Source organism: Balearica regulorum, chromosome 23 (assembly GCF_011004875.1).
Source record: "Balearica regulorum gibbericeps isolate bBalReg1 chromosome 23, bBalReg1.pri, whole genome shotgun sequence".
Classification (NCBI taxonomy): domain Eukaryota; kingdom Metazoa; phylum Chordata; class Aves; order Gruiformes; family Gruidae; genus Balearica; species Balearica regulorum.
The window spans coordinates 835,710-856,066 of NC_046206.1; the positions used below are offsets into that span (position 1 = coordinate 835,710).

At 49.2% G+C, this 20,357-nt stretch overlaps 1 protein-coding gene across 3 annotated transcripts in view; it reads left to right on the forward strand.

The window, feature by feature from the left end:
- Positions 1-20,357, forward strand: part of NECTIN1 (nectin cell adhesion molecule 1) — a 106,725-nt gene that overhangs the window by 80,654 nt on the left and 5,714 nt on the right. For 2 of the 3 annotated variants that reach the window (XM_075774788.1, XM_075774789.1), the window contains exons 6-8: positions 5,871-6,018; positions 8,033-8,120; positions 8,615-8,725. In XM_075774788.1, the coding sequence (XP_075630903.1) occupies positions 5,871-6,018; positions 8,033-8,120; positions 8,615-8,725 (347 nt within the window). Of the gene's footprint in view, positions 1-5,870; positions 6,019-8,032; positions 8,121-8,614; positions 8,726-14,291; positions 14,448-20,357 lie in introns of those variants that run through there. The other variant, XM_075774791.1, reaches the window with a different exon arrangement.

Consider the following 20,357-nt stretch of genomic DNA (forward strand, 5'->3'; position numbering starts at 1 on the left):
GAAAATAGGAAGGGGCATGAAGATTTTGGACCCAGCTCCGATGGATGAAGGAAACGCTGCTGCTGAGGGGGTAGGACGGCACTTCAACCTCACGCACGAATGGTCCAGTGCCACTGGTTCAGCTTTCCAAGCAGCGTCTTTCCTTTCTTAATCCCTTTTCTCCTCGGGATGCTTAGCTGTCCCTGCAAGGGATTCGCTTCATATACACAGTGAAGGGAACTGCTGCCAGAGAAATCTACCCCACCTCTCCTCCCTCAGGCTTAAGATCCCTTTAAAATCTCCAGTGACTTGCATGCCCTGCTGTTTATCCTACCCTTTTGCCATCAGCCCTACAAGCTCCAGTCTCTGGCTCTCCTGGGAACAGCATTTCATTAACCCTTTGCAAACACAAGGCATCGTGAGGCTCTGAACCGGCTTGTGCCTGGGGGTGTGTACGCTATTGGAGCATGTCTCAAATTAGCCAATCCTGCTCTTGTCTTTAAAAACTGAACTTCAGATGTATTTGTTCTGCCAAGCTTTTCAACTCAGTTTAATTTAGCTCTGTGAACTTGCCGTGTCTCAGGCTCCCTGGAATGTGTCAGGTGGAGTGTATTATAAATATGCATCATCTGATCTCATTGTCTTGCTCAAAGGTTCAGCAGGCAGAAAGAGTCCAGCAAACGCTAACTGCTTGCACTGGGTCAGGGTGACAATCCAGGTCACAGACAAGCTTACTTGGAGCTGGCACTGTACCAGGATGGGCTGCCTTAGACGTGCAGGCTGTGTGTGCCTATGAACAGGGATGCAATTGAGCACCAAGGTAACATTAACTCTAGCAAGGCTGGCAGCAGAAAGAAAGAAGAATCACGGTTCCTTCCCATTGATTTGCAACGTGTCTGCGAGCAAGGCAGCACATCGCTGAGTGCCTTGGCTAGCCAGCCATGAAATAGATGGGGATTTGTTTTGTGTGGGGAGGTGAGAAATGGAAAGGGAACCCTACTTTGCAATTGGTTACAGATGCAGGCAGATCTTTGAGCAAATGGCTCATCAGAGGCGTTGTATGCTGTTATGCCGGTTTTCTGCAAAGCACCGAGTGATCAGGTTGAAGTTAGGAGGCGGCAAAGACAGGAGAAGAGCGTGCAGCTCTGTTTGAGCAAACTAGCTTCACTTGGAGCTGCAGTAAATCGGGCCCAGAGACTGCCTCAGCTTCCAGATTCACCTGCGGGATGGGGGCTAGTGCATCAGCAATTATGGCTCTCCCTGGGGCAGCTGAATACATGGCAGACAGTCAGGACAGAAAGAAGACAGTACCGGTGTGTGACCCAGCCCTCACACCCAAATGAAGCCTGCCTGCCTGCCAGCACCTCTGTCCCACCCCACAGCTGTCTGTGCAATTCTTGCAGGACCCCATTCCACAGATCTGCTCCTCCCCACCTGCTCAGGCTGGATGTCATTGTGCATATACTGCAGCAAGCGCAGAATTATCTGGCTGGTCCCAGTTTTTCATAAAAAGTCAGTCCCAGACAGGCACAGACCCTGGGTGGGGCTGTAACATCTCCCGCTCTCACGTTCTGATCCCAAGAACAGCCAGACTGCTTCATGATGCAAATGTCCCAGCCACAGAAGTAGCTTTAAGAGAAAAGACCTTACTTCCAAAAGCGTGACAGATGCTGTCTCCTCTTCCCTTTCCTTTTGCAAAGTCCTCCACATCACTCCCCCCATACCAAGAGGAAGCTCTGGCATACCCTTCTTGGGAAGCTTCCCAGCTTATCCGTCTTTGCCTCACTTCAGGTTCCCTTTGGGAACATCTCTCTTGCTCTCCTGCAAGCTGGTTCTCCAAAGCCTTCATTGTTCCTCTGTTATTACTTACTATTGCACTCTGCAGCTGCGCCATTTCACCCCGTGGGCACAGCGCGTGTGGACAGCTCTGTCCTTTGTCCTTTGCAGTGCTGCCATGGCTGTTTGCACAGACGAGGCAGTAAATCTGAGCCACGGCTCTGTCCAGAGAGAGTCATCAGCCCTGCGGCTGTTTGGGCAGGGGGGTTTTCATAGCCACTGCTATGAGACTGTGTGTCAGTTGTGCACTGTGACTGTGCCTGATGCATCTCTCCAGGATGGACGTTCTTGTCTAGTGAACGTTCTCCACTTATTTGGGAGATGTGAACAACTGACAGCACTGGACTGCTAGATGTGATTTCACTGAACATTGGGACTGGTGAATTACAGTATTAGCCCCTCACAAAATGTTTTACATGATCTAGCTGGTGGAAAGATCTTCATTGGTTACTGGTTACTTTTGGAAACCCAGAGATCCACACCACCAGGTGACCTGGAAGGATGCTTTACGGAAAGATAACCACTTTTCTTCCTTTCCTGTGTCTGCTTCCATCTCCAGAAGAGCTGTGGGAGAACAAAGTAATGAACAAAACTGCTCTGAAACAGACTGGGGGTGGGGTGTCCTTCTTTTCTCCTTAATTGTAATACTGTGAATTAATTCCGTTTCCAGCAGGAACAAGGAGTTCCCAGCAGCCCTTAGACATCCAGATAAGGCTGAGTTGTTCGTTCAGCCCCTTTGGGTTCTCTGGTACCTGCCTCACTGCCAAGTGCTTCACACAAACTTTTTGGAGAGTTTTAAATTATTCGAGCGTGACACAGAGCAAGGGGTTTTGCATTCTTAATTGGCAAAGCCTTTTCCCACTCCAGTCTGGAGGCCCCTGAGCTGTCCTGCCAATTTATTCTGATCCTGGTTCACGAGCCTTGCAAACATCTTCCCAGGGCTGCCCAAAAGCCCTGGCGATGTAACTGAATCCTCGTCTGCCAGTTCTTATCATCTTCTCCTGAGGCTTTCGCCATGCCCTCCTGTTTGACTTACAACACCCCTTCTCCCAGCCACCCTGCCCTCCAGAAAAGCCCTGTCGGTGCCTCCGACTTTACCTGTTAAAGAGGCAATGCACACAGAGGAGGGAAGGAAACAAACTGGGTTGCAGGTGGGCCCTTCAGACAGTACTAGCCACAGCTCTTCCCCAGGAAGGAGGGACTGAGAGAATAAACAGCTGCAGATGAAAGAAGGTTTTAAAAAGGAAGGGAAAAAAAAAAAAGGAAAAAAGAAAGAGGGAAGTGCCAGCAGAAAAGAAGGTGTCTCTACCTTTTCCCATTTTCTTCTCCTCTCTTCTGCACCTTCTCGCTCTCTCAGGACCTTCGTCTCTCATTTATCTTCCTTGCCTCCCGGTGTTTCCTCTTATTGTCAGCAATTACCCCTGTTGCCTTTCACAGCTCCCTAGCTGGACTCCTGCAAAGACGCGACCAACGCTTTTGCAGGATGGCTCAGCCTACCCTCAAGAGAGAGACCTGCACACGTAGAGGCAGGGCTTGCTGTCGTAGGATTTTGTCATTGTTTGGTACTTGCCACTCTGTGGAAGCACCACACGGCTCTGTCTTAGGCAGCTGAGATGGGGACCAACACCAAGATGGGTGTTCACACCATAGTGTTGAGAGCTTGGCAAGAAGGAAGTACTCTGGTAGACACCGTAAACATCTGCATTTCTCTTTGTGCTCCTCTGTTCTTCCCCTCTCGTCACCTCCTTAATGTCTTTACCCAGTGCCCTATATTTACCCCTCTCTCTTCTGCAAACTGATGGCTGCATTTTCCCCCTCTTTAAATTTTCCTGGCCCCTTTCTGCTATTACACAGCCTTGTTCGAGCTCCTAGAGATTCACTTTAGCTTGCTTTATTTATTTATTTCCCTCTCCCTCTTTCTCCCTCCACCCCCTTCCCCCACACACATACACACACCTACAGATTTACGACGGTAGCAGGAGGCTGATGTTCTCTGCTCGCTACCTGCCATCCAGAGAGCCATTAGGGACCAATTCATCACCGAAATGCCCCAGCCAAAGTGACTGGAAGATTCTTTACAGTCACCGTCCCTGCCACAATCTCGAATGCTGTCCGGGGGTTTGGATGGCAACGTGTCAGCTGTCTGCCTGAGCATGGCTGTAAGTGAGCTGTCTCAAGGCAGAAATATTATTTACAAGATAATACGGCTTACGGAGAAGGGAAGAGAAAGAAAAGTGACTGCCACTGCCGAGGACGGTGGGGAGCGGAGCCTCACATTCTGATGACGACAGTGTCCTGCCACTCGACACATAGCTCTGAGCTCTTAATTAAGGGACAGGGGAAGGTGGGGTGCGGGGTGCTGAACAATGGAGGCTCTGGGGTGTCCTTGTGAGGCAAGAGAAAAGCAGGTTTGAATGGAAGTCTTCAGGAGAGGGGTGGGGGATCGGTGTCAAGAGAATTTCCAGGGCGAATTCTTCATTGGTAGCAATGGCTCAGCATGGTGCTGGGAGTTCAAGTGTTTTGTACTGACACAGTAAACACACCAGTTCTCTGCTGTGCAATTTGTTGGTATTGCCCAGAGAGGGGATTTCCCTGGGAAATGTTTATACACCTCAGTTCACTCCTGGATGACAGCAGCAAATCTGAAAGGTGAAGAAGGCTGGCTGTGAGGTGAGATCTGGGAATAGGCTGTTGGCAACGTTTCAGCGCAGTCAGTTCTGCAATTGCATCTGATATGTGGGATTTCAGGGAGCCCAGACTTTGAGCTAAGCAAGTGCTGAATCCATGGATGTGAGGTGGGAGTGAGTGGCAGATTTTCACCCTGAAAAGTCCTCTATAAGTTGTCCTATGTGGTTTGGGAATGTGTGCATACATTTTATAACCATGCACACATGTAAAGTGGGTATAATTTTCAGGTCTTGGGGATGGGTAGTTTAGTGGAGATACTGGCTATCACTATGATCCCCGAAGCCATAATCATTGCAGAATAAGGTCCATATAGTCCAGTATCTAGTCTCTAAGAGCAACCAGTAGCCAGTGCATTAAGCAAAGTACAAAAATTAGGTGTGACAGACCAGTTCTAGAAAGCACCTTGTTTCCTCATCCCTGTCTTGCTGCCGTCCCCTGAACTTCTTTTCCTTCTCCTCCTCCTCCTCCTTCCTCCATTCCAATTATCTCCTCCTTTCATCACTGCCGGAGCTGTAAGTACAAAGTACCAATTAGCTAGTTTTCAAGTTTAATTAGGTTGGAAGGTAGAGCAAATTAAATCCTTTTATCATACGTTTCAAAGCGCTTTCCCATCAGGCCCATGGGATAGGTTTCCTTTGAATGAGGTCCACACTAGTCACCAAGGAGCTGGCCCAAGTCACGTAGCTCTCCAGCCATGGGGCACACAGGAGATGAAATGCAAGAAACAATATATCTGCCCCTTGCCCTTAAATCCTACACTCAGGACATCTCTTTCACAAGGTTTGGGGGTGCACATACCTCTGCTCCAGCCCAATAAGGAGCATTGGTCCTTAGCTTTTCTAAGGGCTACATTAATAGCAAAGCTCTCCTTCATTTCAACAGCACCAGGAATTCAGTAAAGACAGTGTGAGAAAGCCGTGCAGAACACTTTCAAGGTAGTTAAATAATATCAAGTAGAAGGTCAACATGAGTCCCCCTGCACCACATGGGGTGGCTGCTTGGAAGCACCTTTATGCCCTAAACCCTTCTTTCTTCGAGGACAGAACAAAGGCACAGAAAGGGATCCAGGAATAACCACCTGATTTAATGGGAAATTGTAGGATAGAGCAAGGAAGCGGTTAGCCTTTAGAGGCACAGTGGGCTGCAATTGTAGCCACAGATTTCTGTTCCTCCTGAGCTCTGACAACTGTATTTCAGTATGACCTGTCTCCCCCCACGTGGCTGCCAGCACATGGCTACCGGAGACAGTTTCAGAGCGTGCTGGCATCTTTGCTCCCAGCGCCCCTGGTCCTACTGGTCTTTGCGCCTTACTGGTTGTGTTGTCTGATGCTCTAACCCTCTCTGCTGTGCTTCCCTGTGTGTTGCAGATAAGCCACTACCTCAGAGTACCCCAGGAGGCATTATTGGGATCGTGGGAGGAGTCATTGCAGCAGCTCTCATCCTCGGCGTGGCTGTCACCGTAATTATTGTCTACAGGCGGCAACAGAAGAACCGCACCGAAGCAGACAATGACCTGTAAGTAGCCCGTGCTCGCAGAAGTACAGCACGCTGACGGTACAGGTCCTATTGGATGGGGCAGCAGAGAGAGAGCACCGCTGGCCCTTCCGCTACCTGCACACAAGAAAAGCCGGGCAGCAAACATTTTTCCAGCCATTTCTTCCTGTCTGCCACCCTCTTGCTCACTCCTCTGACTCTCTTCCCTTCTTTGCCCCCGCCCCCAGTGCTTTCCATCCTGCCCTCTCCTATTTTTGAACTCTTATCACAAGCCTTAAGTGGAAGCTGAAGCACAATGAAGCACAGCTCACCCAGATGCTGTTTTTCCTTGGACACAGTGCAGCTGCTCAGTGCCGTTCTCACCCCCCAGTGGTAGAAGGATCCTATTCTTCCTTTTTCAAAGAGGCTTCAGGCTCCTGAATTAGACTGAATCACATTCTGTCATCAGAGAAGGGTCTCTGACAGACCCTGAGCACCTTTAAACATATCCCTAAGACCCCGGAAAGGATTCACATCCGCTCAGCATTCCACTTTTGTACATATGGTGCCAGCCTGAAGACGAGAACTCTGGCAACATGACTAGGGAGAGGAGATGCCCCAGGGACTCCTCCTTGACAGGTACTTGCTTTGCCCTACACTGTGCAGCGCAGATCCCAGGCAGGGAATTTGGTGGGGTGGAGTTCAGTCTACGCAGCATGAACTGAGCCCTCTTCAGAAATGTTTACCCTAGCCTCTTCCTGAAAAGCTCTACCTCGTCACTGCCTTCGCACGAGCGCACCCCCCTTCCTTCCCACCTCATAGGGAAGGCAAGGAAAGCCCAAAGGCTAGAAGTTGCTTTTATCTTCCACAACCCTCCACCTCATTGTTGTTGCTTCTTGGCCACATTTTGTGCTCCATTTAATCCCATTTGAGAGAGGGCATTGGAGGATAGCAGGAGAGGGAGGGAAGAGAACTGGGGAAAGCAGGAAGAGAAAGGCAGGCACGCAAACAAAAAAAGAGCACCACAAGGTGAAATTGCATCAACAGCATCGGCTCTATGATAGTGATGCATTCAGACAATTCACTTCCCACAATGGCCCTCCGGGCAGGCACAGGGAAGAGCCACTTTAGCCGAGAACAGAAACACAAAGGTGCCCTAGTCTGCAGAGGTGCTGCCTCTATTGTGGAGTCCCTCCAAAGCCAATAGCACTATCCTTTCTTTAGAGCCGTATAAAGTCGAAGTTTTGCAGAGCCTTGGGGACCCGTTTTACCCTCCTCCTCACCCATACGCTCTTGGTCCCACGCTGGAATCCATTGGGTTGCCGAGGAAAGTCGCTCATCTCTATCAGAAGATCTGGTGAAGTTTATACAGAGAGAAGGGAGGGGGAGCCAGCTAATTAGTGGATCAGAGTTTTAATAAGTTTTGTAAAAGGATTAGACACATCTGTGCACATGAACAGAATATGCAGAGAGAGTCTCTAGGCTGGGATTATAATGGCTGCCAAGCCTTATGATCTGGGGCAAAAGCCGATCCCCTGACGGGGGGTCAGGGATAAACGTCCCTGCGTGGCATAGTGTGTCTACGAGGAAGATTCAGACTCCTACTGGGAAGCCTGTGGCAGGCGCTACCGTTCCAGATAAGCTCCCGAACTGGGGCTGACGTTAGATTTGCAGTGACCACTGCCAGACAGTTTCTGGTACCCTGTAGCTAGAAAATAAGCCACCTCCCGTGGGATCATTTGGAGCCATTCCAAAACAGTGCTGGGAAACAGGTATCCCAGCTGCACCCTCGGGATCTGCAATCCGACATGGCGATTTGCTTGGAATTAGGAACAGAATGCTAGGAGGGAGCTTATTTCCGTTAACAATTCTAATTGGGGTGAGAAAGAGGGCACAGGAGGGTTACTGAGAATAATCTATATGATTATATTGGCAGTTCAGTGACAAACACAATCAAATCTTTGGAACATGCAGGATCCGGCTTGTTACAGCACGTCAAAGCAAGCAGACCCCTTTTCTCTTGCTCTCTAATCAGCAACCACTTCTTTATCCGCAGAATTGACTTGCCTCCATCCCACAAACCTGCCCCTCCACCAAAGAGGAAACAGGAGATGAAAAGCCACCTGACTGCAGAAGACATCCAGGTATGTCTCCCCAGCCCAGATGCAAGTTCCTTCCTCTGGCAGGGAAAACCAATTATAAGCACTGTCTGCAGTTCGTAAATTTTGGAAAATCGCGTTTGCAAAAGCAAAGAAGCCTTTGGCCTAAGTTTGAAGGGCAGCAAGTAAGGGCTTGTCTGCCCAGAATTCTCAAAAATTGGCGCTAATTGAAAGCTGCGATTTGGATCCTGCCTATTCCCTTTTGTGGGAATTGACTTCTAAATGAAACGGGCTCTTAGGTGTGAGGACTTTTGAGCTTTTCCAGCATTTTGAATGTCATGAGTGGTAGTGAGGGGTGCGAGAATGAAAGAAAGAGCACAGGAGGCAAATAACATGGTAGAAGCAAGGGAGAAGGTAAGATGGACTGTCCTTCACGGTGATAGCTTGTGCTGGTGTCACCTGAAGCAGATGTTGCCCCAAGCTGTGATAGAAGGATAGTACTTGCTTTCCTCATCCCTCTTCTCTCTCCTCTTTTACAGGTTGTTCACTTAGACAACATGAAACATGAGGAGGAAATCCAGAAACTCCCTTTGCAGACTCCGTACTATGACATGGCAGCCACCGAGCCCTCTCCCTACACTGACAAACTGGTAAGGAGATCAGGGTGCTAATAGTGCTGCCTGGCTTCATCCTCGCCCCCAGCCTCACCACCTTTCACACAGGATCTCTCACTCTAAAAAATGAAAGACCCTCAGCATCCACGGGGGTGAACAAGCAGCCTCCACAGGCCAGGAGCATCCTCTCCTGGAGGAAGGCAACCTCCACGCTCTAATCTCAGCCCATCTCTCAAATACCACTGAGCCTTATTCAGCACGTGCCCCTTTTGCCCTTAGTTTCCATAGGTCCTAGAGCTGTACCTTTATGGGTCCTTCCTCAGTAAAACACCCTGCCTATTCCAAATCTTCCTCAGAGGACTATTATCGCAACCTGTGGTAGTCTCATCTTTAGCTACATATGACAGCTAAGCCTACAAGCCAGCTACCCACCCCAGTCACTCTTCACCTCCTGCAACTGATCCCCTGTTAGGGTTTGCAGCTGAAGGAAGCAGCTCTTGAGCAGCGTGTGCTGCAGTGAGAGCTTCACAAAGCAATTATCTGCAGGGCAGAGCGTGCCAGTGTTTGACTCTCAATTGACAACAAGGTCTTTAAACCCCCTTTTTTTGTGTGTGGATTTGTTCAGCCTCAGATAGGGAGATGCTAATGTGAGGCAGCAGCAGCAGAGAGATTAAGGGTCAGCGAGAGATGTTAGCAGCCATGCGGGAAAGGCTGGTTTTCAAGGACTGAGGCTGAAGGAGAAAACGTTAGATTCAAAGGGCAAAGGCATAGGAAAGAGAAAACAGGTAGGATTAGGGCCCTCCCTTGATGAGAAAACAGAAAACCTTCCTCCTCCCAGGCCTTGGACAATATCCCTTCCCTCCCTCGCTGCATGGCATGGGGCTGCTCCCCCCCCATCCTCCACGGGAGACACAAGATCCCCACGTGAACGCTGCAGGTCCCTCTCAAACTCTTCCTCCACGAGGGGTGGTTCAGACCACTGCACACCAAGCCTGGTGCTTCTTGATCTCAGCTATGTGAACCCATTTCTTTGAGAAAGCAGTATAAATATCAGGCCACACTAGAGTAATATTTTATGAACATAACTAATTATAACCCTCCCTCCGGTTCATCCCGGTAGGACCCTTTAATGCATTTTCCTGTGCAGATAATAGAAGGACAGGGCCCGGTGACCTTTAGCTAGCAGAAGTCTGCAGTGAGACAGATGCTGAGGGCATTGGAAATAAAGAGACACAGTTCTGTGCTGAGCTGTGGTGATGTGATCCTATTTACTTCATCCTATCTGAACATGGCTGATGTCCCTAAAGAAAAAACTTGCCTTCGGAGCCCTCTCTCAGTCCTGGGGCTTGTCTCCAGCTCTTTCTAATCCTTGCTGAGCGGTAGCTGAGTTTTAAATGAAGCACAGGATGCTAGAGCCAGACGGGCTGCTCTGTGGAGAGCATCTGAGACCTGAATTTCAGGCAAGCAGGAGAATGGAGGAGCTCATTTTGGGAAATAACAAGCAGTCAGTTAATTAAGTGGCAGAGTTAGTGATGTGAGATGGGGTCTGATGGGAAGCTGCTCCGTAACCATGGGAACTGAGTTTGCTGCTCTCAATTCTGGTCCGAGAAGATGCATTTCTGTGTCCCACACTTGGCACTTGCTGCTCCTTCCCCGTGGTTTTAGCCAAGAGGTGATGGACTGTGGAGCCCTCGCTTCATCTAGCCCGTGAAGCAACTCCCTTTGCAGTAGGGATGCGGTATCCAGGTAGCTCAACCACTGCTGCCACAGCTGTGCCTGCTCTGTGGATTGGACAGCTGTGAATTGGATTTGTCCTCTGCTCAGCTTGGCTGGCAGCCCCTGTAAACGGTATCAGGCTCCCCCATCACGCACACGCACCATGCTTTGGCTTTTTGCCCCGGGAACAAGATGAGGCTTGCTCCCATTTCTTGCTAAATCTCTGTCTCCTTTGGGCAGGCAGCAGGCTATTCAAGTTCGTGACTGGTAAGGGGAAGGAGGGCGTCACTTTGCTGCCAAGCAGTGCTGGTTTTGCTGGATTCTTCCCAGATAACACAGGCAGTATGTGCTGCCACAGCCAGGTGCGCATCACGTTGCCTAGCCGTGATTTGAAGGGAGCCAGCTTTTACCCTCCTGCTGCAAGACCACTCGCAGGCATCCCTTTTTTTCACCCCAAAGCGTTGCAGAGGCCTCCTGTTCACGTCGCACACATGCACTTCCCTGCAGAGGAGATGCTGAGGAGCGTCTGGCCGGGATAGCGCTTGTATAGAAACCTCCAGGGAATAGCAGCAGGGATAGTGGTGGTTACCAAAACCAGCGCACTCAGCTCAGGCCCGCTCGCCACGCTCCGACAGCACGCTAAGGGACCGACCAAGGCAAGCTACGCTTGCGCAGTCCTTCATCTGAGAGGTGGGTCAGTTGGAGGATGAGGAGGGAAGCACGTTTCCTTCAGCTTCACGGGGTCTCTGCCAACCTCGCTTTGATGCAATCCCCCTCCAGATGCAGATGTAGGCAGCTGCTCTGTTGTATAGGTGCTTCCGGGATCCTTTAGAGGGGAAAGCATAACAGAAAGGCAGGATATTCTTGTTCTGCTTGCACTTCATTTGGAGATTTGACTTGGGAGGGTAGTGAAGATGATGAGAGTTGAAGGGAAGGGATTCTGCAGGAAAATGGGGCGGGTGCATTCAGCTTTCAATTAATTGTGCAAAACCTCGTAATGTGGGATAAACTAGATTCATCACAAGGCAGCATGAAAGCCACTGCCTGGGGTTGACAATTTCACAGCACTGGAACGGGAGGCAGCAAGTGATTAGAGACGGCAAAGAGCGAGGGAGGGGGAAATGGGAGGTGCCAGGAGGAAAGAAAAGAGGCAGGTGGAGGAGGAACCCACAAAGAGGGTGCGCAGGTCTGCGTGTGCGGACGTGTGCCGATGCGTGCTGGCAGGGGACCAGGTGAAGGGGAGAGGCTGGGGCACGTCTGCAGGAGCAGGATACCTGCAGAAGGGAGCAGGGGGGGCCCTGTGTCCGAGGCTACAAATGAATACGTATGTCGGTATGTTGCAAACTCTGGGAAAGACAACACGAAGCCAACAGCGCAGAAATATGCAAGGACAGCGTGGTGGACAACTAAGGGTACAGAAGTGGGCATGGGCGTCATGGACCTGCCTGCAGCATTTGTCTTGGAGCTTTTGTGGCGCAAAATCTTTGGTTTATGCGAGGATATCGAAGGAGGAGTGAATGGGATGAAAAGGTGAGCGTGTGTTTCGGATAACACCTGCAAAGCCTACACATGTCCGAGAGCGCCAGCACCCACGCGCGTCAGCGTGCAGAGTAACGTGTGTGGGTAAAAGCGCAGGCGTGCTCTGTGTGCACGTGGCACCGCCTGCGTGTCAGGTAGATGCTGTGTGTTTGTGTGTGAGGGAGTATGAGCAGGAGAGGTGAAGGTACGAGTGCATGTAGGAGCAGAAGTATGATTAGTTGTGTGTCAGCAATACCCATTTGCACACGTAGAAGAGAAAGTTTCATTGCTGCAGACAGCAAAATAATTCCTTTCAGTTTACAGGGCAATTACCAGGGTGCCGATGCTGATGATTTACACAGAGCGCTTGCGTGTGGCAGTGCTAGACCTTGTATACAAGTCACATTATTGATATTGTAATAAATTTTGCTCCAAACAAGCAGCTGGGTGCAGGAGCAAGCCCGAGAATGGCAGAAAGCAGGGGAAGTGCACAGAGAAAACACCTCCAGTGGGAGGGAACCCTATTTTGGACAGGAGTGAGGCAAAGTAGACAGGACAGAAACGAGGAGGTAAAGACTTGGCCTGCCTTTCTCTGGAAGAGAGATATCTCTAGAGGAGATACTGAGATACAAAGTTCAGGGTGAAAGAATTCTTCAGGGCGTAGGTTTAGGTTAGAGACTGCAGCTGGCATTACTAATTTTCCTGAACGTCCACAGACAGTCTGGGTCCAGACACGAAGCAGAGAGGCCATAGGATACACACCTTGCACACCAACAACTTGCCGCTGCCATCCGGTCACGTCCCCAAGGGCAGGACAGAGCGTGACCTCAAGCCTCCTGGTCCTCCAGCATCCAGCTTCGCTCAGCACCACAGGGGAACCGGACACTGTTTGGTAGCCGTGTTCCCCTTTACTCTCATCTCTGCGGCTGGGGGACACTAGCAGGGAGCCAAACCCTGCCACAGATCAGCACAGCAGTCAGAGATAATCGCTCACTCAGTAACCCCTTCCAGCAACAGGCACTGAACCAGCTCATTACAGGGCTATAAACTTCAGAAAATGCCACAGCTGGTGCGTGGCTGAGGACACTTCCAAACAAAGAGAAGAAAAACATTTTCAAATTAAACACCTTTTGCGTAATTGCCATGTGATGCAGCCATTTTGGAAAGGGGATAGAGCGATTGGAAAGCTATTTCATTTGGAAGAGACAGCCCTCTCCTCTCAGAGAGGCTTAGCAGATGCTTGGCTAATGCTGGCACAGAGACCAGGCCCAAAAACGAGTATGAAAGAAACTCCCCGCAGGGCGAGTAGCCAGGGTACCCCTTCACACCTTAGCTAGTGACACCAGCGCTCCTCCTGGTGACGCATTTTCCCCACTGAGCAATAAGGTTTCCAGGCCATCTTGCATTCCCGGGTTATCTGACCATTATTATTTGCAAAGCACGGAAGATGTCCGGGTAAGAATGATGAGACAAATTGGATAATATTCCATTCATGCAGTTCTTGCTGATAAGCCTGCTTAGTAAGGGAATACCCATAAATATTTTCATGCCAAAGAAGGATGCTTTTAGCATCTATTAGACATTACTATAATGACAAAATCATGCTGCATAGTTAATCTGCAGCAGCACACTGTGCAGCCAAGCCTCGTGTTAAAGTGTAGAATGTAAGAAGACTGTAGCCCCCATGCTAGGGCAAGACAAGAGTATTGGCTAAGCAGTGTCATTTCCCTATGGTAACGTGTCTGCTGCAAACTTGCCCTTGGAGCTATGGCTTTGAAGCCGCTCTCTCCAGGTATCTCCTTCCTGACACCCAAAATTCGAGCCTTCCCCGTGATTTTCACTCATGCCCCCAACCCTGCATTTGCCTCCAGTGTGCTGCAACAAACTCCAAATTCCTGGGTCAGAACCGACAGCTCGGGTATCCAATAAGGTTTGAATTCACTGAGCCACCCCGGCTAAGAAAAATGCTGATCCCAGAGGGCTCGATGGGAAGATCAGAGCAGCGAGATGCTGCTGGGAGCAGCCCCAGTAGAAGGAGCAGATGGGGCAGTTGCTGGGAGTGCTGCGTCACTCAGCTCAATGGTGGATTCGGGGAGCAATGCCATTGGGACCTTTGCTTTGATTTGGGATTTTACCTGACTGATGGTTCATTACCTCCCTACCTCCCTCTTTTTAACTGTTTTTTCTTCCTCCCCCCCTCACCCTTTTCTTCTTTCTCCCTCCACCCTTCACACACTCCCTCTCCCGTCTCATTCACTCGCTCCCCACCTTCGGCACGGTTCTTGTGTTCTCACTCCCCCGCCTCCCCACTTCGACCCCAATTCCTCCCTCCTGTGTCCCCACCGCCTTGCCGCTCTCTTCTCTCCAGAACCCCGGCAACAAGGACTGTGATGTCCACTATGCAGAGCTGGACACTTCCGCTCTGGCCTCGTCACCCAGTCCTCGGACCTCCATCCATGCTGGCGGAGACCTAGTCGAGTATGCAACCATCCAGCCCAACTTACGCTAGCGCATGTCACTCTAGGCCCTTTCCCCTCAGATTCTGGCCTCAAGGTACACGATCGCACTCTGCCTTCCTCACTGCACCCCTCCAAAGTCAGTGCTCCCCGCCGCATCTCCTCCCCTTCCCGTGGAGTGGCCCCCATGCATCCAGTCCATCCTCCCGCCCTCCACCTCCTGCACGCTGCCCACGATGGCTGCTCTCTCTGCTACCCTTATTTCTGGGGGTGCCGACAGGAATGCCTTTGCCTTGTCTTGCCTTCTGTGCATGCTCGTTGCAGTGTTTTCCTTTGCTTTCTACAGTGAGGCGAGGCATGTGGGAGGGGGGAAAGGGTTAATGGCTTTGTTTCGGAACAGGGGCCTGCCCCCCCCCTGCAGTCAGTGTGGCTGGAGACACAGGGAGAAAAGAGGTGGGTTTGAAGGGTACAGCTCTCAGTGTGGGATTTGGTTTGGGGACTGTTTGTAAGGCTGAGCAGCACAAAGCAAAGCAGCAATACTAGGACGTGCAGAAGCTGAAGCCAAAGGCCTCGCAGAGATGTTAAGAGGGCCTTTCCAAGCTAGTCAGTACAAGAAGCGGAGGGAAAGAAAAGGGGACTGACTGAAAGAAAAAAAAAAGTTTGTGTGCATGGAAGCAACTATAGATAAGATGGAGCATATGTGCATGTGTGAAAGAACAAGGTGGGAGAGTATGTGAGACAATATGGGAACATGTAAAGGTTCCTGCATCCGAAAGAGTCAGTGAATAAGAGACAGTCAGAAAGGGACTGCATATGCAAGGATAAAAGAGCTTGCATTGTGTGAGGTTGGTGCAGACAGCATGTTTGGGTGTGTGAGAGACAGGGAGAAAGCGCTCTCCTCAAATTTAGAGGCCAGACCTGACTGTTTCCCTGTTCTCATGCTTTATTAACCACTTCGTTTAAGCATCACCAAGCTCAGGTCCTGTGGCAGGGACTGATTAGGACTCAGCTTGCATTTAAACCTACAAGTAGTTGACCTGGACCATCTCTAGCTACCAGTGACCCTTTGAAATGGAACCATCTTTGCAGTGGAAAGAGGTGTCTTCAGCTCTCCTTACATTCCCTTACCCTATAATCATGCCCTTTTCTCGGGTATTAAAGCCACCAGGTCCCTATCTGAAAGGGAGGTAACTCTCCTTTCCCACCCCATGGGAGATTTGCTGAGAGTTGTCGGCCAAGGAAATGCCACTGGCAGTCCCCTCCTTGGCTATGACTCTCTCCCACTCCGGTGTAGCCCCCAAGTCGTGGCGAGTGCAGCTTCTGCCTTACCCCTTCCCCTTCATTTTGCTGCCTTTTAAATGGGAGGAAGGGGCTGTGGGTTTAATGGAGCTACAGCCCCACAGGGGTAACTCCATGAAGAGGTGCAGAGAAGGGCATGGAGACAAGAAAGCAAAGGGAGAGGTGAGGTGCTTTGCAGCTCACTGAATCCCTCCCACGTCACCCAGAGTAGATCAGAGGAAGCACACAGAGCAGCAGTAGCTCAGAGCTGGAGAGGAGTGGTTTGAAGAAGAAGATAGAGGGCAAGGGAACTGGATCCTTGGGAAGGAGGTGAATAGCTCCATGCAGGAGGATAAGCAGGAAAAAAAAATGGCATTTTTAAAGAGCCCTGCTGGACAGTCCTGTTGATGTAGTGCCTCCTTGCAGACTAGGAACATCCGTGCTAAGAGGTGGGTTAAGGTGGAGCATAAACACCTGGGTGGAAACTGTGCAATGGGTTAGTTCTGTCTGCCTTTATCCCTGTGGTCCCTGGTTTTCCTGTGTTGGAAGCAGCCCTGTAGTTCCCTTGCTGTAGCAAAAGCCTTCCTAGGTAAGTGTCTGCAGCAGGCCTGGCCCGGACCAGAACGGTAACCTCTCTCTCTTGCGGTGTCTCACCCACCCCTGCTCCCAGAATGAGGATCAAGGTCTTCGTAGACGTAACGAGCGAGAGTGGACAGTAAGTTTTGGATTGGTTTGGTTTTTCTTTTCTCCATTTCATTGTGGGGTCTGTGGCTGGAGAGAGGTGCTGATCAGCTCCCAGGCACCTGCCCGCCACCAACAGGCAGCAGCACTGCCAGCCTCCAGCACACAGAGAGGATGGAAACGCCAGCCCAGATGAAGATGTGGTTGAAAACAGCCACCTTCCCTTATGCCTTCACCTCCAATTCCCAACAGTTTCTTGGGCTGCACTGGAGGGCCGCTCCCACTGTACAAACAAGGCAAGTGCTCCCTAATCCATCTTGGGAGGTCTCACCTTGTCCTCCCTGGGGTAGGGGATTTTATTGTCAGCAAAAGGACAGTAATCCTCCAAATCCAAATTTGGAAATCCTCCCAGTTTCTCTGAAGTAAAAATAAAGCCAGTCATATGGTGCTTTGAAGGTGTAATCTCACCGCCACAAAATCCACCCTGATCTGTGGTGTGCCTTACCAGGGGACTTTTTTTTTTTTTAATGCTTTTTAAAATTATTTCCTCCCCCTTCACCTCCCCACATTTCTGCTCTCAGGTTTCTTTGGGAATTTCTTGTCCCTATTATAGCAAGAATAGCTCAAAACCATGAGATTTGCACCAAGATCCCAGCAAATTAATGACCAGGGTTCAAGATTCCCAGCTCTGCTTTCTGAATGCCCCTATAGAACCATTAAACCAGTACCAGTTACAGATTTGGTGCAGACTGAGCTGTGGATATTGGAGAACCATCAAATGTAGCAGTCTTGACTCAGTTCCCAGTTGCCACATTTCCTTGCTATCAACACCAAGGTTGCCTGAACACCCCCCCCCCCCAGGTCAATAGCCCTGTTTCCAATTTTCAGGAGAAATAAAGCAAATAACTAAGGTGGCTTCTTATTAGTTTCCCCATTGGTAAATGAGGGTAACAGCCCTGTTCTGACACCGGAAGGGTAGAGAGAAGGACCTAGGAGAGAACCGGCATGCAGGGGAATGTTTACAATTAATAATGGTCTAAGATGCTATAGGGACACAGAACAAGTACCTACTATAGACAGAGAGAGAAAGAGTTAAGAGCATACTGCAAGAAGAAATGCAACTTTATGAGCGAGTTTTCTGTATAAGTAATACTTGCATGTGACTGCGGGTGCATCCCTCATCACAGGTCCTCATCCTGTATTTTGGGAATTTCAGCCTTCCTCATGCTCAACCTTTTCTTTTCCTGAACCCACTTGCCCTCAGTCTTGTCCTCACAAAAGTCCACCGCTCCTAAGAGCAAGCTCAGGGCCCCAGGGCCACAGGTTCCCACCCATCCCTGATACGTTAATCTTTGTTCTTTACTCAGGACAGTGATTATTCCAGGAATTCCCTCAGATAAGGAGTCAGAGAGCAGGAGCACGCCAGGAAATACCTAAAGTTTGTGGCCATACTTGGAAGTTGAAAAGCAGTTCAAAAAAGCTGAACAGGGAGTTTAGAAATAGGGAGAAGAGGATGTGAGGCTCCCAACACCAGAATGAAATGTTCTTATTTTTGATTCCCTTTATATTTGCTATCTTCCAACACCTACATCCTCTCCGCTGATCGGGCCACACTATGACAACAGCCCTCTGTTGCTGTCACTCAACAAAACTGCATCTTTCTATCCATTGGCAGTGCTGCATCCCAAAATTCAAACCCAGCTGATGGAGAGGGTCAGGGCAGTGGCAGCCCAAAGTCTGAACAGTTTTGAACAGCAGGGACTTTTCCCAGCCAGGAAACAGGCGAGCACATCCCATACGTGCACGAACGTGCAACTGTGTTTGCCTTGAGTTTGGTCAAGCAGAGAAAACCAGCCTACTTCTATTTGTGAGCCATGCTGGAAGACTAAAGACAAGTTTAAACTGCATGAGAGGTTATTAACTGGCTCTTGCGCTTTTGAGCAATAGCGGAAACCACAGTCCTCTGTAGCAGTATCTGTCCAACTCTCACATGCAACAGAGTCTTCAGGTTTTCCAGAGAAAAATATAGCAGAGGGATTCTCAGGACCCTGAGAAGGAGTTTTTCACTTTTAAACCATTAAGAATTCATTATTTAGGGATGATTAAAAGTATAGGATATGGTCAGATCAGAGGAGAAGCTTTCTGCAGCACACCTAGTTTTACCAAAGAGATGATCTGTAAATAGAAGAAAAGCTGGAGACAGGTGTATAGGGGATGGAGAAGGGTTGCAAGTAATGGCAGAAATGAAAGTTCTGTGATTCAATCAAATAAAGACTGTTTAAAGGTAATCTGCCAGGCTGTCTGAAACAGATAAATTGCTGACATCCCCTTTAATCAAGCTCTTGAAAATAAAACTGAGAGGGGAGGATGTAACCCAGATAATGAAGAGTTGTATGGAGTCATGCTGGAAACAAAGGCAAGTGCGAGAAGTCAAGTGGGGGAAGGTGGCAGAATTGTGTGCCAGTTCAATTTAATTAGCTCATTATCCCTAATTTAATTTCAAACTTTGTTAAAGATAAATTAGATTTGGGAAAAGTCACAGTGGGACTGGAGAGGGAAGTCAAAGGGCACTGGCTGCTAAATATGTTAAAAACCACCAGGCTGATTTTGTTCTCTTCCCTTTCACTACTTAGAAATGAGATCAGGGAACAAAGCAGGAAAGCAGGAGCAACGTGACTTCTGGCTTCACATACTGAAGAAAGGTGAAAGGAGACAGGGAAGTCTCTTCCTTTGAGCCCGACACTGGCATTCTCCAGCTGCCCTGCTCTGGCCCTGCTCCCACCTGTGAAGAGTGAGCACAAAACACTGGCCAGAAAGGAAAGGAGAGCTTGTTCGTATTATGCAGGCCAAATAGAATGCTGGCATATTGCATTTATTTTCTCTAGCCCTACTTCACAGATGCTTGTTTCATGCCCACACTAACTGATAGATCAACAAAAAGAAATAGGCTTTGCTGACCCAGTATATTGTCAATAGGCAGCCCACAAAATAACATCTCGTGACCTCTTCTGCTTCTTTCAGTGCTAGATGCCAACAAGCTGCTCAATTTATACAAGATGACTATTTGTTAACTGAGAATCCCTTTCCTATTAGGCCTTTTGCATACACATATTAGTATGAAGTCCTATGCTTTTCTGTTGCGTACTCAAAAAGCATATAAACCTACCCTTCCATTTAATTTATAATAAATTGCTAGCCTTGCTAAGAGACCCTCATGCCTGCTATGTCTTACTAAATTTCAATCGTTGAGACAACTTCCCTTTCAGATTAGCTTTATCCAGAAAGTTGAGCTATCAGTTAATGACTTACCTCTATAAAACAGAAGAGCATGGCTAATACTTTTTCCCCCCCTTGCAGATACGGCAGTGTTTGAGATTTCTGGAGAGTGGATGAATACAGAGAGAGGACTTTGCACATTCTCTGCTGACTAACACTCTCCCTAGCTGTTAGCCCTTCTTTATCCCTTTTTATCAGCTGGTGCAATCAGAAGAATAGCAATCAGCTGTTCTTTGTTCCCTGCTTCCCTTCCGGTGTGGATCACTGTTTATGCTATAGTATTTGTATGAAAATAACTGTCTCTAGGCTTGAAGTATGTGTTGCCACAGCCTGCTCAGTTTTCTAGCCACAGGGTTGTGTGTGGTAGGGTGTAAAACTGAGCCTTGAATTCTGTGGAGTCCTAAACTTTCTGTGTAAATATGGCTCCCACCTGGGAATGGGAGAGCTATAAGTCAGGGCTGCCTAAAGCAGCTAGGAAGAGATTGTAGGGCTTAAGGCAGAGTTAGTGAAGCTTCCTCACGTCCCCTGGCTTGGGTTCCTCCAGTGAAACAGCTGTAATGCTGCGCAGCACCTCTCCACTTTTCACTTTGCAAATAAAAGCCTAAAGTGGACCAAAACCTCATGAGGTAGCTGTGGGAACGGCCCACCTAAATTTCAGATACCAATGCAGCAATTCTAAATAGAAAGGGCCTAGAGCCTATTATTCTTTGCTAGCCGGCCAGGTCAAGATCACTAACTTTTAG